At 36.3% G+C, this 14,828-nt stretch overlaps 1 protein-coding gene across 12 annotated transcripts in view; it reads right to left on the bottom strand.

The window, feature by feature from the left end:
• The window catches only part of TRIM37 (tripartite motif containing 37), a 138,408-nt gene that overhangs the window by 72,674 nt on the left and 50,906 nt on the right, over positions 1 to 14,828 (bottom strand). For 10 of the 12 annotated variants that reach the window (XR_004960254.1, XR_004960255.1, XM_036267622.1 and 7 more), the window contains 6 exons: positions 6,296 to 6,475; positions 4,604 to 4,718; positions 3,491 to 3,703; positions 1,892 to 2,028; positions 242 to 271; positions 70 to 155 (listed from right to left, as the gene is read on the bottom strand). Coding sequence is in view for 10 of the 12 variants with exons in the window: in XM_036267622.1 (XP_036123515.1) it covers positions 70 to 155; positions 242 to 271; positions 1,892 to 2,028; positions 3,491 to 3,703; positions 4,604 to 4,718; positions 6,296 to 6,475 (761 nt within the window). In the remaining 2 variants the exon portion in view is untranslated. The remainder of the gene's footprint in view (positions 1 to 69; positions 156 to 241; positions 272 to 1,891; positions 2,029 to 3,490; positions 3,704 to 4,603; positions 4,719 to 6,295; positions 6,476 to 14,828) is intronic. The other 2 variants (XM_036267626.1, XM_036267630.1) reach the window with 1 other exon arrangement.

Genomic DNA, 14,828 nt, shown 5'->3' with positions numbered 1-14,828 from the left:
ATTAAACTATGGTATGGTCAGAAAAGAGCAAAGAGAAGACAGAATGGCTTATGGGCTTGGCCCCTGTACCTGGAGGTCCTGCAGCAGCTGCATCTTCCATCAGCTCTCCCTCTTCCAATTCCATGTTGTTGTATTCCACATCATTTTCTCCAGACCTAAGAATACACAAAATTCATTATTTCCACAGAGTAGGTAAAATTAACATTATGTCATACCTCAATGAATTTTATAACAATCGTACATAGCTTTCTCCAGTGAAGACAGGATATTTCTAAATACAAAAATGAAGAAAAAGACTTTTGTCATTATCACATGTACAGGTAGTAGTAATAATCAAACCATCTTTAAAAAATATCAAAATAGCCCTGGCCTGTTTGGCTCAGCGGTTGGAGCGTCGGCCTGCGGTACAGAGAGACCCGGGTTCGGTTCCCGCTAAGGGCACGTACCTTGGTTGCAGTTTGTCCCCGGCCCTGGTTGGTCATGCGGGTGGCAGGCACTCGATGTGTCCCTTCACATCGATGTTTCTCTCTCTCTCTCTTCCTCTCTCTCCCTCCCTCCTGCTCTATCTGAACAAAAAATGGAAAAATGTCCTTGGGTGAGGATAAAAAAAAAAAAAAAAAATCAATTAAAAAAATAAATAAATAAAAAATATCAAAATAACTTGGCAACATTTAATTTTTAAAAGAGAAAACCTGAGAACCATTGTAAGCAAAATATAGCTTTAAAGAATTTGTAACTTAATGGTAGTAAAGCAGGCTTAAAACACTACATTTTAAGGTTAAAAAGGAAAGATGCTAAAATTACTCTATATACTAAATATTTTCTTAAAATATTATTTCAGAAAAAATGGTGTTACACCCCCTATCAAAGTCCTCACAAAGTCTCTAATACCAAAAAAACACTACTACCTATTTTAAATGACAAAGTACTATATGGAACAGCACTAATCAATGCTATTTTAGGGTATTTAAAAAAGTCTCAAGATTGCCCTGGCTGGGTGGCTCCGCTGGTTGGAGCGTCACCCTGTAAACCAGAAGGTTTCAGGTTCAATCCTAGATCAAAGCATGTACAGGGGGCAACTGATCAATGGTTCCCACTTACATCAGTTTCTCTCCCCCTCTTCCTCTCACTTTAAAATCAATAAAGGTATCCTCAGGTGAGGATTTGTTAAAGTCTCAAGCTCAAGTCCCAGCTTGATAGCATGAGAATCTCTGCAGACCTGCTCTCCAGTGACATTAGTGAAAATTATTTTGAAAACAACCATTTAAAGATTCTGGTAGACCTGGCCAGTGTTGCACAATGGTTAGAGCGTCAGCCCACATATTGAAGAGGTGCAGGTTGTAGTCTTGTCAAGGGTACTTATCTGGGTTGCAGGTTTGACCCTCAGCCCCGGTCAGGGAACGTGTGGAAGGCAACTGACTGATGTGTCTCTCTCACATAAATGTTTCTCTCTCTCTCTCTCTCCCTTCCCCTCTCTAAAGTCAATAAAAAATATATCCTCAGGTGAGAATAAAAAAAATAAAATTAAATTAAAACTCAGTTTGAAACCCAGAGATAAGAGAGAGGAAACAAATTCAAGTCTTTCCTTCAAGATCCTTTATTTATAAATATTATCAAGAAAAAAGGCTAAATATCCCCACTTTTAGGCCTAGTTAATATGCTTCTAATTATCATGTAGGTGTTTTTTATTTTATTTATTATTTTAATTTTACTTTACTGTTGACAGCATTACAGATGTCTCCCATTTTCTCCTTTTGCCCTCCTCCACCCAACCCCCGCCCCACCCCAGGCTATTGTCTGTGCCCAGGGGTTATGTACTATACATACATATTATTTGGTTAATCTCTTATATGTAAGTGTTTTATAACAGTAGTTAATGTATGACACTCACATAGTTTCTTCATCAATGTCATTTTCTTCTGTGTTACTTGTTGCTGTGGAACTGGCAGAGGAACTGCTCCCATCGAGGTGATTTACTTCATCTTCACCAACAAGATCCAGATCCAGATCACCATCCGAAAGCTCATGCTAGCACAAGGCAAAGAAATAAGACTTTAACCTCACAGAAAAACTGAGTATGGATCAAGCATCAAACAATAATGTAATCATCAGAATTCTCTGCTCCTGCACCTAAGCTACTGAGCTCTGCAGACAAAAATAACACAACTACACTACCTGGTACTAATAATTACTACTGCTAATTTCAGCTGGGCCCTCAATGTGACTGAAAATGCTCCATATATTCCATGTCAGCTTCTACTAAGGCTCCACACAGAGGAACATTTGAAACTATCTAAGATTCTTCAAATCTTACATAACTTCTGTTATCCTCAAGGTCATTATAAAAGCACCTGCACAGAAAAACACAATGGTTATTAAAAATAAAGCCCCTCCCCGCCAACTTTCAGCTGCCCTACCTGTATACTCTACCCTTTATCTCATCCTATCAAAAGGTTAACCTGAGTGCTCTGTTCCAACCCCTATTAATTTCCTTAAATACTTTGTTTTGTCAATACCTTAAACTTATCTTCCGTTTCTCTCCCTTAAGTTTCCTTCATTTTAATGTATACCTGAAGTCTCAAAAAACTTGTTTCTGCATCTCTGTCTTACCTCAAACAAACAACCACATTGTGAATTCTCATTCTGTTGTTGTCTAGCTGGGACAAAACCTGGCTATTTCCCAAATCCTAAATCATTCTACCTACCTATGCAATGATAACGTATTTACTAGTTTCAATGAATAGAAATAAAACACATTTTTAAAATTCACAACCTCGCCCAGCCAGTATGGCTCAGTGGATTAGCTAACACTGTCCCATGAACTAAAAGGTCCCTGTTAGATTCCCAATTCGCACACATGTCCAGGTTTCGGGCTCCATCTCCAGTAAGGGGCATGCAGGAGGCAACCGATCAGTGTTTCTCTCTCACATTGATGTTTCTATCTTTCTTTCCCTTCTTTTCTCTTTAAAAATAAAATCAATAAAAACATATTAAAATAAATAAAATTCACAACCTCTACATCAGTTTGTTTTGTAGAATGTAGTTTTCCACAATTAATTTTAAAATCTTAAAACACTGATTCAGCAACTTACAGAAGGACATACACTAATAATGAAAATAAACAGACAAGATTTTCAGCATACTGATTCCCTTACATCGTATGTTGAAAACCATGATCTTGTTAATTTCTCTTATCAAACAAAAAATGAATCTAGCCCTGGCCAGTCTGGCTCAGCGGTTAGAGCGTCGGCCTGCGGTCCGGAGAGACCCGGGTTTGGTTCCCGCTAAGGGCACGTACTTCGGTTGCAGTTTGTCCCCGGCCCTGGTTGGTCGTGCGGGTGGCAGCCACTCGATGTGTCCCTTCACGTCGATGTTTTTCACTCTCTCTCCCTTCCTCTCTCTCCCTCCCACTCTATCTGTACAAAAAATGGAAAAATATCCTCGGGTGAGGATAAAAAAAAAAAGAATCTAAAACTCGTCTAGTTATTACATGATAATCTTCATTCTGAATCGTCTCATCTTCATCCTCTTTGGCTTCTCTTACAGAAGCTGACGTAGGGCCATCCTGGAGAAGCATGTCAGCACAGGATCCAGACTTCTTAGATCGTGTCTCAGGAGTGTCATCATTTTGGGAACTAAGATGATTAGCTGGTGGTGACAAATCTCTTGATTTCTGAGTTCGAGATAACTCAATAGTAAGTCTCTTTTAAGACAAAAATAGCACAAATAAATATGAGCTATAAGCAGTATTTCTGAGGTACAGCAAAAAATATTTTAATTAAAAAATATAACATGTTCTTAATACCGTTTCTTGTATTCTTTCTCACTACCTGCTGCCTTTTGTTTATGGCAAAATCTATGACAAAGAAAAATTGCCCAATTTATTCTCATACTTTCTTATCCAGCCCAAGCTACCTATACAAACTACAAACTACATTAGCAAACTCTAAAGTAAATACAGGCAGTTTTAAATAGTACATTTTTCATGAAAATCTCAAAGCATGTATTTATTCATATATTCCTCCCTCATCTATTAACTACTCTCAGCACTTCAAACCTTCCATCTTATCTCATTTTCCACTGGTAGAAAGAAACATTACTTACATAATTTAGTTTACCGTTATAAAATAAAAATTAATTAACTGATCCTCCCCAGTGCACAATTCAAACAGTGAGAATTCAAGATGGGCAACTTTTAGTTGTTTATAGCTTTGAATCCTCTAAATTCAAGAGAGCATGGGGAAGAAAAATACAGAAGTTACTAAGAGAAGCACAGAAAGATAACCTCCAACTAGAGCAACAATGCAATATAATCTTCTGCAATCATGCAGATGTTTGTATCTGCAATGCCCAAATGAGCATTTAAAATGTGGCCAGTACAACTAAGGAACTGAACTTTTTGTTTTAATTAAGTTGACATAGCTGGATACGGCTAGTGGCTACTAAAAAGTAAAGACTTACAGGTTCAAAGGCGGTAAGGACCGAATTTTTCTACAAAATTACAAACAGCAGTAAATATTCAAAATCTAATCATAAATGTTAACAAGCCAATAAAACAAAATTAAACACTAAACCCAAACTATGTGTGGTTTTTTCCCCTTACCTCTTTAAGGTTATTTATTTGTTGGATATAGCTAGTCTGTGCAGCCTCCAATTGAGAAATATACCAATGCTGGTCCCGGCATTTTTGAAAAAAAGTTGGTGAACGAACCTGAAACCTTAAAAGAATAGTTGCACATGAAAAATAATCCAAACAGTAACATATTATCAACCAAGTCTTGAATCTATAACTAAATTGTAAAAGTTTGTTTTATTATATTGTAAGGCCCAAATTCAAAATGTACTCGGAGCTCCTCAAATTTGCCATTTATACAGGTAATTCACAAATTATAATAAAATAAGGCTCTGAAAAGTCATCTGTAATCAGTTGTGTAAGCTTAAACTGAAGCTTTCTAAAGAAATAACATTACACATCATGGTTTGTTTTTTTCCTTACATTAATCTTCAGATAGAGCTGGAGGGAGAGAGGAAGGAAGAGAGGGAGGGAGGGAAGGAGGGAGAAACATCAATGTGAGAGCGAGACACATTGATTGGTTGCCACTTGTGCAACCCCAACTGGGGCCAGGGACCAACCCCAACCAAGGTATGTGCTCTTGGCCAGAATTGAACTCAGGACTCTTTGGTCCGCGGGTGCCGCTCTTATCGCTGAGCAATACTGACCAGGGCAGTAATCTCTTTTTTAATTTATTTATTCTCCCAGAGAAGTTATGAAGGACACATAATAGTAGAGATTGATACAACAGCAACTCATCCAGCGTGCTCAAGAATAAAGAGCTCAGAATAAGTAAAATTTAAGAGTATAGCAAATTACTTCCAAAGAAAAAAGCTTTTACAAACTTCTCAGTTCAAAAACACATTTGAATCTATTTTTTTAAATTCATAAGCCCTTATCTGTATTATTAAATTAAAACATCTTGTAATGATGCCCAAAACTTCTGACTTGTGAAAGTTACCCCAACATTAAATGGGGTTGTTGTGGTTTGATAGTGTTTATGTTCTGTCCTTTCTTGCAAGTGACACACCAACTACTATCACTTAGTTTGTTTCATCTCTCTTACTTTACCTTTCATTTGCTGCTATCTAGAAGGAACTGAAAATATTTTTGTGAAATTAAGCTTGTAAAACCAGTCACCCAAATATGAACAGTGAAAAAAAATACTCATGTAACCCCCTCACTATTCTCTGATTTGCAAATAGTGAGGTTGTAAGAAGTTCAACAGATAAACAGACCTTACTACGTTTAGTAGTTTCCTTTCTGTGGAATTACTAACTAGATGTCAAACTCATTTCTGACTAACTGAAATTATTCGCCGACTACACAGGACTCCTGAAATGAAATGGTTAAGAACACAATAAGATGATAGTATGAATTTCAGTATTCATCTTTGTTAAATGAACAGACTTAAAAATAAAGTTCTGGTGCCCTTGGCCAGCTTGGCTTAGCAGTTAGAGCATTAGCCCGTGGACCAAAGAGTAGCAGGTTCAGTTCTGGCCAACGGCATGTAGTAACCTCAGTTGCAGTTTGATTCCTGGCCCCCTGGTTGGGGTTGAATAGGAGGCAACCATTCGATGTGTGTCTCCCTCTCGTGAATATTTCTCTCTCTCCCCCTCACACTCTATCTAAAGATAAATGGAAAAATATCCTCAGGTGAGGATTTAAAAAAATAAATAAATAAAGCTCTGGTGACATTATACCCTCATGATAAAAGCCACAGTATCAAATATATCCTATTACCTTAAAATTACTGTATCATTTTGTCGATTCAAGTATCCTTCATTTGCAAGTAAGTCCAAACGGAAAAATCTATTATAACCCCAGCATTCTCCAACTTCAAAGTCAGATGCAAACTCTCGAATGATATTTTTTGTAGGATCGTTGCAGGACTGATGAACCATTTCTACACGATATTCGTATCTAAAATAAAAAAACTGATTATCATCATCATTGGTAAACCAGAATAAAAAACAGACTCATCAAAATATTAAGTAAGGTCATTAAATAATTACCTGAGAAGAAACTTATCGATATATACAATTACATTTCTTTCAGAAGGACTTTATTATTTATAAACACAGCAGTATTGTGAATGGGCTACCCCTACATGACTGGCACTAGATCCCTCTTTCCTCTCAATATTATCAATATAGCAGGTATGAAACATCACCTCAATAAATAAATAAATAAATTTGTATAAAATAGTACTTTCAAAGTTACTTTTGTTTGTTTTAGCAAAGCTATAATATTATTTCATATTGTTTTAGATGTACAGTGAGGTGGAGGTAAAATTATAAAAGAAAAACACAATAGCTCAACCTGCTATTTCTGTTAGCTCAGGAAAGCCAAAAAAAAAAAAATAATAATAATAATAATAATTACGGCTCTTTACCTGCAAATATCATATGTATTTCTTTAAGCACTGTCAAATAATTTTTATATTAGTATCTCTCATAATATGTTATCTAGATTGATGACACAAAGAACTAACCAATACAAAAGCTGTGATATTTTGTCTGTCTAGATTTTATGAAAGTCATGAGGCCAGCTGTAGTATAAAGGGTACCATTATGTGTCCATAAATAAATCCAAATATTGATGCACAATTGCTTTATGACAAGGGTGTCAAGATATTTCAATAGAGAAAGAAGTCTTTTCAACAAATGATGCTGAATAAATTGGAGAGCCACATGCAAACAATAAAACTGGAACCCTACCTAACTCCATACACAAAAATTAACTCAAAATGGATCAACAACCTAAATGTAAGGGGTAAAACTTAAACTTTCAGACTTGACCCTAAAAGTATAAGCAACAAAAGAAAAAATAGGTAACTTGGACTTCATAAAAATTAAAAATTTTTGTGAATCAAAGAACATGATCAAGAAAGTGAAGACAACCTAGAGAATGGGAGAAATTATTGTCAAATCATATAACTGATAAGAATTTAGCATGCAGAAAATATAAGGAATTCTCATAACAATTTAACAACAAAAAGATAAGCAACCCAATTTAAAAATGGGCAATAAACCTAAAAATACAGTTCTCCAAAAAAGTTATATACAAAGGCCACTAAGCACACAAAAGGATGTTCAACTCCACTGGTCATTAAGAAAATGAAAATCAAAACCACACTGAGCTACCACTTCAAAAATACTAGGACGGCTATAAAATATAATTAAAAGTGTCCTGGTTGGTTCTGCTCAGTGGTTAGAGCATCAGCCCTTGGACCAGAGAGTCACGGGTTTGATTCTGGTCAGGGGCACGTACATGGGTTGCAGGTTTGATACCCAGCCCTGATGGGGGTTGTGCAGGATGCAACCAATCGATGTGTCTCTCTCACATTAATGTTTCTCCGCTGAGCCAAACTGGCCAGGGCCACATTAATGTTTATCTCTCTCTTTCTCCTTCCTTTCCTTCCACTCTACCTAAAAATTAATGAAAAAAAAAATCCTTGGGCCTGGCTGGTGTGCTCAGTGGACTGAGCGTCATCTCATGGACTGAGAGGTACTGGTTCAATCCCCAGTCATGGCGCATGCCCGGGTTTCGGGCTCCATACCCAGGCTGCAGGCTCAATCCCTAGTAAGGGGCATGCAGGAGGCAGTCAATCAACGTAGCTCTCTCAAATCGATGTTTCTATTTCTCCCTTCCTCTCTCTTTAAAAACAAAACAAACAAAAAAATCAATAAAAATATATTTGAAAAAAAAAAAATCCTTGGGTGAGGATTAACCAAAAATAAATAAATGAATAAGTAAAAATGGAATATAACTGTTGGTGAAGACGTGGAGAAATAAGAATTCTTATAAACTGCTAACAGGATTATAGAATGGTACAGCCACTGTGGAAAACAGTTTGGCACTTCTTCAAAATGTGAAACACAGAATTACCATATAACCTAGTAATTTCACAATTAAGTATACATTAAAAAAAAAAAAGAAAATAGCCCTGGCCGGTTTGGCTCAGCAGTTAAGACTGTTGGCCTGTGGACCAGAGAGTCCCAGGTTTGGTTTCTTCTAAGGGCATGTACCTCAGTTGCAGTTTGTCCCTGGCCCCGTTGAGGTTGTGTGGGTGGCAACCACTAGATGTGTCTCTCTCAGATCAATGTTTCTCTCTCTCTCTTCATCCCTTTCTTCCTCCTACTCTATCTGAAGATAAATGCAAAAAATGTCCTCAGGTGAGGATAAAAAAATGAAAACAGTGTCATATAGAAATTTGTATATGAATATTTATAGCAGATTCATAATAGCCAAAAGGTGAAAACAATCCAGACGTCCATCAACAGATGAATGGTTAAACAAACTGAGGTGATAGTTGTACAACATTGTAAATGCACTAAATTCCACTGAATTGTATATATATATATATTTTTTTTTTTAAACAAATCTTCTTTATTTTGTTTGTGTTTTTTTTTTTTTATCCTCACCCGAGGACATTTTTTCATTTTTTGTTCAGGTAGAGTGGGAGGAAGAGAGAGGAACAGAGAGAGAGAGAGAAACATCGATGTGAAAGGGACACATCGAGTGGCTGCCACCCGCACGACCGACCAGGGCCGGGGACAAACTGCAATCGAGGTATATGCCCTTAGCGGGAACCGAACCCGGGTCTCTCAGGACCGCAGGCCGACGCTCTAACCGCTGAGCCAAACTGGCCAGGGCTGAATTGTATATTTTTAAATGGTTATGTATCATGTAAATTTCACCTAAAAACAAAAAATTTTCACTATTTTGGAAATGAGTACTGTTTGGCTGGTGTAGCTCAGTTGGTTGAGTGTTGTCCCATGAACCAGGAGGTCACAGGTTTGATTCCCGGTCAGGGCACATGCCTGTGTTTTGGGCTTGATCCCCAGAGGGGGTCGCGCAGGAGGCAGCCGATCAATGTTTCTCTCATAGATGCTTCTATCACTCTCTCCCTCTCCCTTCCTCTCTCCCAAATCAATAAAAACATTTTTGTAAATGAACAATGAAAAACTCAAAACTCATAAAGAAATAATAAAAAATACTGAAAAATCTGGGGAGGAAGATATTAATGTAGATGGTCAAATACATCCAGGATCAAAACAGGTAGAAGTTTAAAATCAATATAAAACAATTTTTGAAAAATCAGTATTTTTGTATAAGAAAGCATATAATGTTTGAAAAAAGGCCACTCTTTTATCTGCATTAGTTCTTTAAAATCATGACAAATATAGACATATATTTCTAATAAATATGGCTTTCAATCCAAGTTAAATTACATAGCACCTCAACCCCAAACTTAGATAAAACTAAAACCTTAAATTTGAAAATTCCAACTTAAAAATTCTTTCCTTCTACCAAACTCAAAGTCTGAATAAATTTAACTGGTAACTTAAAATTTTCCGTCTCATTAAAATTACTTTCCCAATTCTACACTTTTCTTAAACAATTCAAAAAAATTCCCTTCTCTAAAGCAAATCACTCAGCAAGTCAATTCCAGGATGTCACTCAAGTGCAGACTTCCTCTGAAAGCCCACGTATATGTTTATGCTAACATACACCTATTATATTGAGAAATTTAAGCATAATAACATTATGAAAGTACTTCTGCAGGGTCCCAGGTGATATTAAAATCTACTAGATAATGCTACAATAAATTAAGTTTTTAGTCCATATTTTGACAGTTAAACTACTTTGCTGTTAAACTCTTAATTCCATAATTGACATTTCAATAGTTAATGAAAAAGTATTCAAAACTCTTCTCTAGGATTACTGATGCATTAAGAGGATTAACAGATGATAAAATATCTGCTTTTTTTTTTCAGAAAAGAACAGTCTCATTAAGGTATTTAGATAATATCTAACAAATATACAAATTCTAATCTTTTTCAACCTTAGTATCCTAAATGTTAATATTTCATTATCACTGATAATGTAATTGCTGTTTGTAAGACAATGTGAACTTTAAGTTCCTTAGGCGTACTTAGGCAACAATAAAAGCACCAAGATGAAATCAGTACCAAAGGCAATAATGTAGAAATGTCACAAAATCTACATATTAGTTAAGAGAGAAAGGAGAATCTTCCCAAGGCAAGAAAGAGGTAATTCAGAAAACAGATTAATCAAGAGACATGGAAAGGCCCAAGATTAATGGTAGCAACAGGGACAAAAACAAAATGCTATTATCAGTGAACTACTTATAGGAATTCTGCCCAACACCAACTACCTTCCAATCATAAGACCTGATTTTCAGGATATTCAACAGAGGCTGGTGGTTAAGAACAAACAATACAGAGCCTGAAAAAATATCTATGTTAAACAGAGTGTTGTTTAACAATGCTAAACTTGAGTGAATAACTTAACTAAGCCACTGTAGTCCCACGTGGGAAATGGAAGTGATGACAGAACCTACAGTTCACGAGGTGGTAATAAAGCAAAATCAGTTATATAAAGCAATTTTTAACCAGTGTGCCACAAGAATTTTTAAAACATACAATACCTGACTATTTAGTCAGGGGCACTGACCTCTTCTCCCTTAGAGTGTCAAATAAAAAAATGAGAACAGCCAACACAATAGCCATCTGGTATGAATAAATCAAAATTATACTTTTTTTTGGTCAGATTGGCAAAAAGTATTTTTTTTTTTTGGTTTGCTGCAGAATTTTAGTAATTAGTTTATGTGTGCATGAGATGAAAAAGGCTGAAAATCACTGATGTAAAGCATATAGTGCATGGTACAAATTACATTTTTAACTGTTATAATATCAATACAGTTAAGTCCACTGTTTCAAATCACAAAGATTTAGAGCAAAGCTCTGACTAAACATACTTGCAATTCAAAAGCCAGAATCCTTTCCATATTACTAATATTTTTTATATTTTGACTCACCAATGATGACAAGAATATTCTATGTTAAGGTTAGTCTATGCCAGAGGTTGTAAAGTGTAGGCTGTGTGCCTCTGGTAAGGGGCGGTCAGTCCTTAAGATGCTTTCAGGGATGCAAAAAACCAAAACCATTTTCATAACACTAAGATATTATTTGCTTTTTATACTCTGTTGACCTTTGTATTAATGGTGCAAAAGCAATGGTAGTTAAAACCTACCAGTAGTCATTATATTATTCATTGCCACATACGTTCAGATTGAAAAAAAATTGCCAGTGTCTCTCAAGAATGTTTTTAACCAAGTAGTTAAAAAAATGATAATTGTTATTAAACTTCAATTCAGGTGTCACAAAATGGAAAATATACATAAAGTACCCGCGCTGCATAGTGGTGTGCAATGGCTGTCTTGGGGAAATCACTCTGTTTCACTGAGTTACAAGATCATTAGTCACATTTTTTGTGAAACATGAAAGAACTGACAAACAATAGTTATTCAATAGTAGATATCTGATAGACATTTCTGGACCAAAACAACTAAGGCAAAGAACTGTCAGTAGTTGTTGTCAATGATAAAATATAAGCTTTAACAAAAAGAATCATAATTCTGGAAAACTTTTAAGCCACATGAGCTTAAAAGTTTTCCAAAACTTTAAGACTCTCCTGATGAAAACGGGGATATCAATTAGTGATTAATTGATATTGTAAATGAAATGAGTTAACTGCATATTTAGTAAACCACTAGTTTTCTTTCTTTCTCAAATATTCTTCTTTATTGATTTTAGAGAGAGAAGTGAGAGGGAGAGAGAGATAGAAACATCAATGAGAGAGAACATCGACTGGCCACCTCCTGCGTGCTCCCCACTAGAGATTGGGCCCACAACCTGGGCATGTGTCCTGACCGGGAATCGAACCAGCGACCTCGTGGTGCATGGGTCAATGCTCAACCACTGAGCCACACCGGCCGGACCCACTGAGCCACACCGGCCGGACTAGTTTTCTTTTTTTAACAGATAGAGTGGGAGGGAGAGAGAGTGAGGAAGAGAGGGAGAAACACTGATGTGAAAAAGACACATTGAGTGGTTGCCACCCACACGACCCCAACCAGGGCTGGGGACAAACTGCAATGGACGCTCGTGCCCTTTGCAGGAACCAAAACCGGGACTCTCAGGTCTGCGGGCCGAGACTTGAACCACTGAGCCAAACCGGCCAGGGCTACACCACTAGTTTTCAAATGATCAATGCATGATTACAAAATCATGCACAAATAAAAGATCCAATACAAGACAAAACAATGGAGTTTTTATTGTTTGTTTTTTGAGTGAACAGCTTTAATAAAGTATAACTGCATAAAGCTAAACATGTTTGAAGTGTACAACTTGGTAATGTTGTACACTTCATATGTGTATGGAACGGGGCAAAAGTAGGTTTAAGTTATTCGTATGGAAAATACACTAATAATAAATAATACAAGAATAAACTGTGGCCTGGCCGGTGTGGCTCAGTGGTTGTGCGTCAGCCCATGCACCAAGAGGTCACCAGTTTGATTCCCGGTCAGGGGACATGCCCGGGTTGTGGGCCAAATCCTGAGTGGTGGGCATGCAGGAGGCAGCCAATCGATGTTCTCTCTCCTCGGTGTCTCTCTCTCTCTCTAAAAATTAATAAAAGAATTTTAAAAAAATTTTTAATTACTCTTCAAAAAAATAGTGTTTTGTGTACTCACAACTGTAAATCTACTTTTGCCCCACCCTGTAAATTCATGGAACCATCACTATTAGTACAATCAAGATACTAAACATTTCCATCGTGTCCCTAAGTTTCCTCTGCCTTTTGTAATCTGTCCCTCCATCCTCTACCCAACCCCAGCCCTGTTTCCCCATCTCCATGCAAGCACACACATCTGCACTGTCACTACAGATGAATTTGCATTCTTTTAGAGTTTTATATAAGTTGAATCCCACATATGTGCTCCTCTTTGGTTTCTTTCACTGAGAATAATTAAAAGTCATTCATGTTGCTGCATGTCTTATCACTTTTTATTGCTGAGTAGTATTCCATTGTATGGACATGCCAAAAATTGTTTATCCATTCATTTCTTGGAGGAAATTAGAGTTAGTTCTATTTGGCTATTACAAATAAAGCTGTTATGAACATTTGTCTTTGTATAGCCATGAATAGTCAAACCTTGGTTCTAGAACATCTCCTGTCTTTAACAATTCACTTCTCAACCCAACAACCCTTTCAGGCTGATACTTATACGATTGGTCATGTGTCTCTCAGGTAACAAAGAGAATGCTGAGTGTGAAGTCAGTTTACCATTAAACCTCACATTATTAACATCTCAGAAAATTGTGCTGTGAATATTTTAGGTTTTGTTGTTGCTTATTAAGTTTTCTTTTTTTTTTTTACCGTACATTTCCTTTTCATTCAATTTTCATTTACATTTCATGTACTTTTTGTTTTTAAAGTGTTTATTTATAGCCCAACTGGTGTGGCTCAGTGGACTGAAGGTGGTCCCAAGGACTGAGAGGTCCAGGTTCAATTGCTGGTCAGGGCACATGTCTGGGTTGTGGGCTTGATCCCCAGTAGGGGGTGTGCAGGAGGTAGCCAATTGAGGTTTCTCTCTCACATCAATGTTTCTATCTTCTAAAAAAAAATCAATAAAAATATTTAAAATAAAAGTGTTTATTTATAGATTAAACAGCACATTAGATGTCTACAGTATATAAAAAAGTTAAAACAGGGAATCATTCATCTAGAAAGGATGAATTCCATTTACATTATTTCTAATGGGAAAAAATGATTCAGTTTTTGAACAGCCTTCTGGAATGAATTAAGTTCAAGAACCAAGGTTCCACTGTAGTTCCTGTTCTCTTGGGTAAAAACTTAGAAGTGAGTTATACATTAAGTGTACATTAACTTTTTATCAAACCACCAAATGGCTTACAAAAGTGACTGTACCACTTTACATTCCCACCAGGAATGTATGAGACTTCAAATTTCTATGTATTCTTGTAAACACTTGGTATGATCCCTTTTAATTTTAGTCTTTCTAATATAATTTAGTAGCATCACACTGTTGATAAAATTCCACTTCCCTAATGACTAATGCTATTAAACATCTTGCATAGGCTCATTTTGCCGTATCTTCTTTAGTAAGATACCTGACAAACTTTTTAACCACGAGGGAGCTTTATTTATTTTTTGTTGAGTTTTGAGAGTTCCTTATATATTCTGGATACAAGTCCATGTATTATGAAGAAAATAACTATAATTTTCATGAAGTCTAATTTATAAATGTGTTCTTTTATGGGTTATGCTTTTGGATTGTAACTAAAATATCACTGCCCAACCCAAAGTCACAGATTTTCTCCTGTAAATTTCACTGTTTAGGATTTAAATCTAGGGCTATGATCCATTTTCAGTAAGTTTATAT

The sequence above is a fragment of the Molossus molossus genome, unplaced genomic scaffold (assembly GCF_014108415.1).
Source record: "Molossus molossus isolate mMolMol1 unplaced genomic scaffold, mMolMol1.p scaffold_m16_p_19, whole genome shotgun sequence".
Taxonomy (NCBI): Eukaryota; Metazoa; Chordata; class Mammalia; order Chiroptera; family Molossidae; genus Molossus; species Molossus molossus.
The sequence above is the reverse complement of the archived record's forward strand: the minus strand, read 5'-3'. Positions and strand labels throughout refer to the sequence as shown.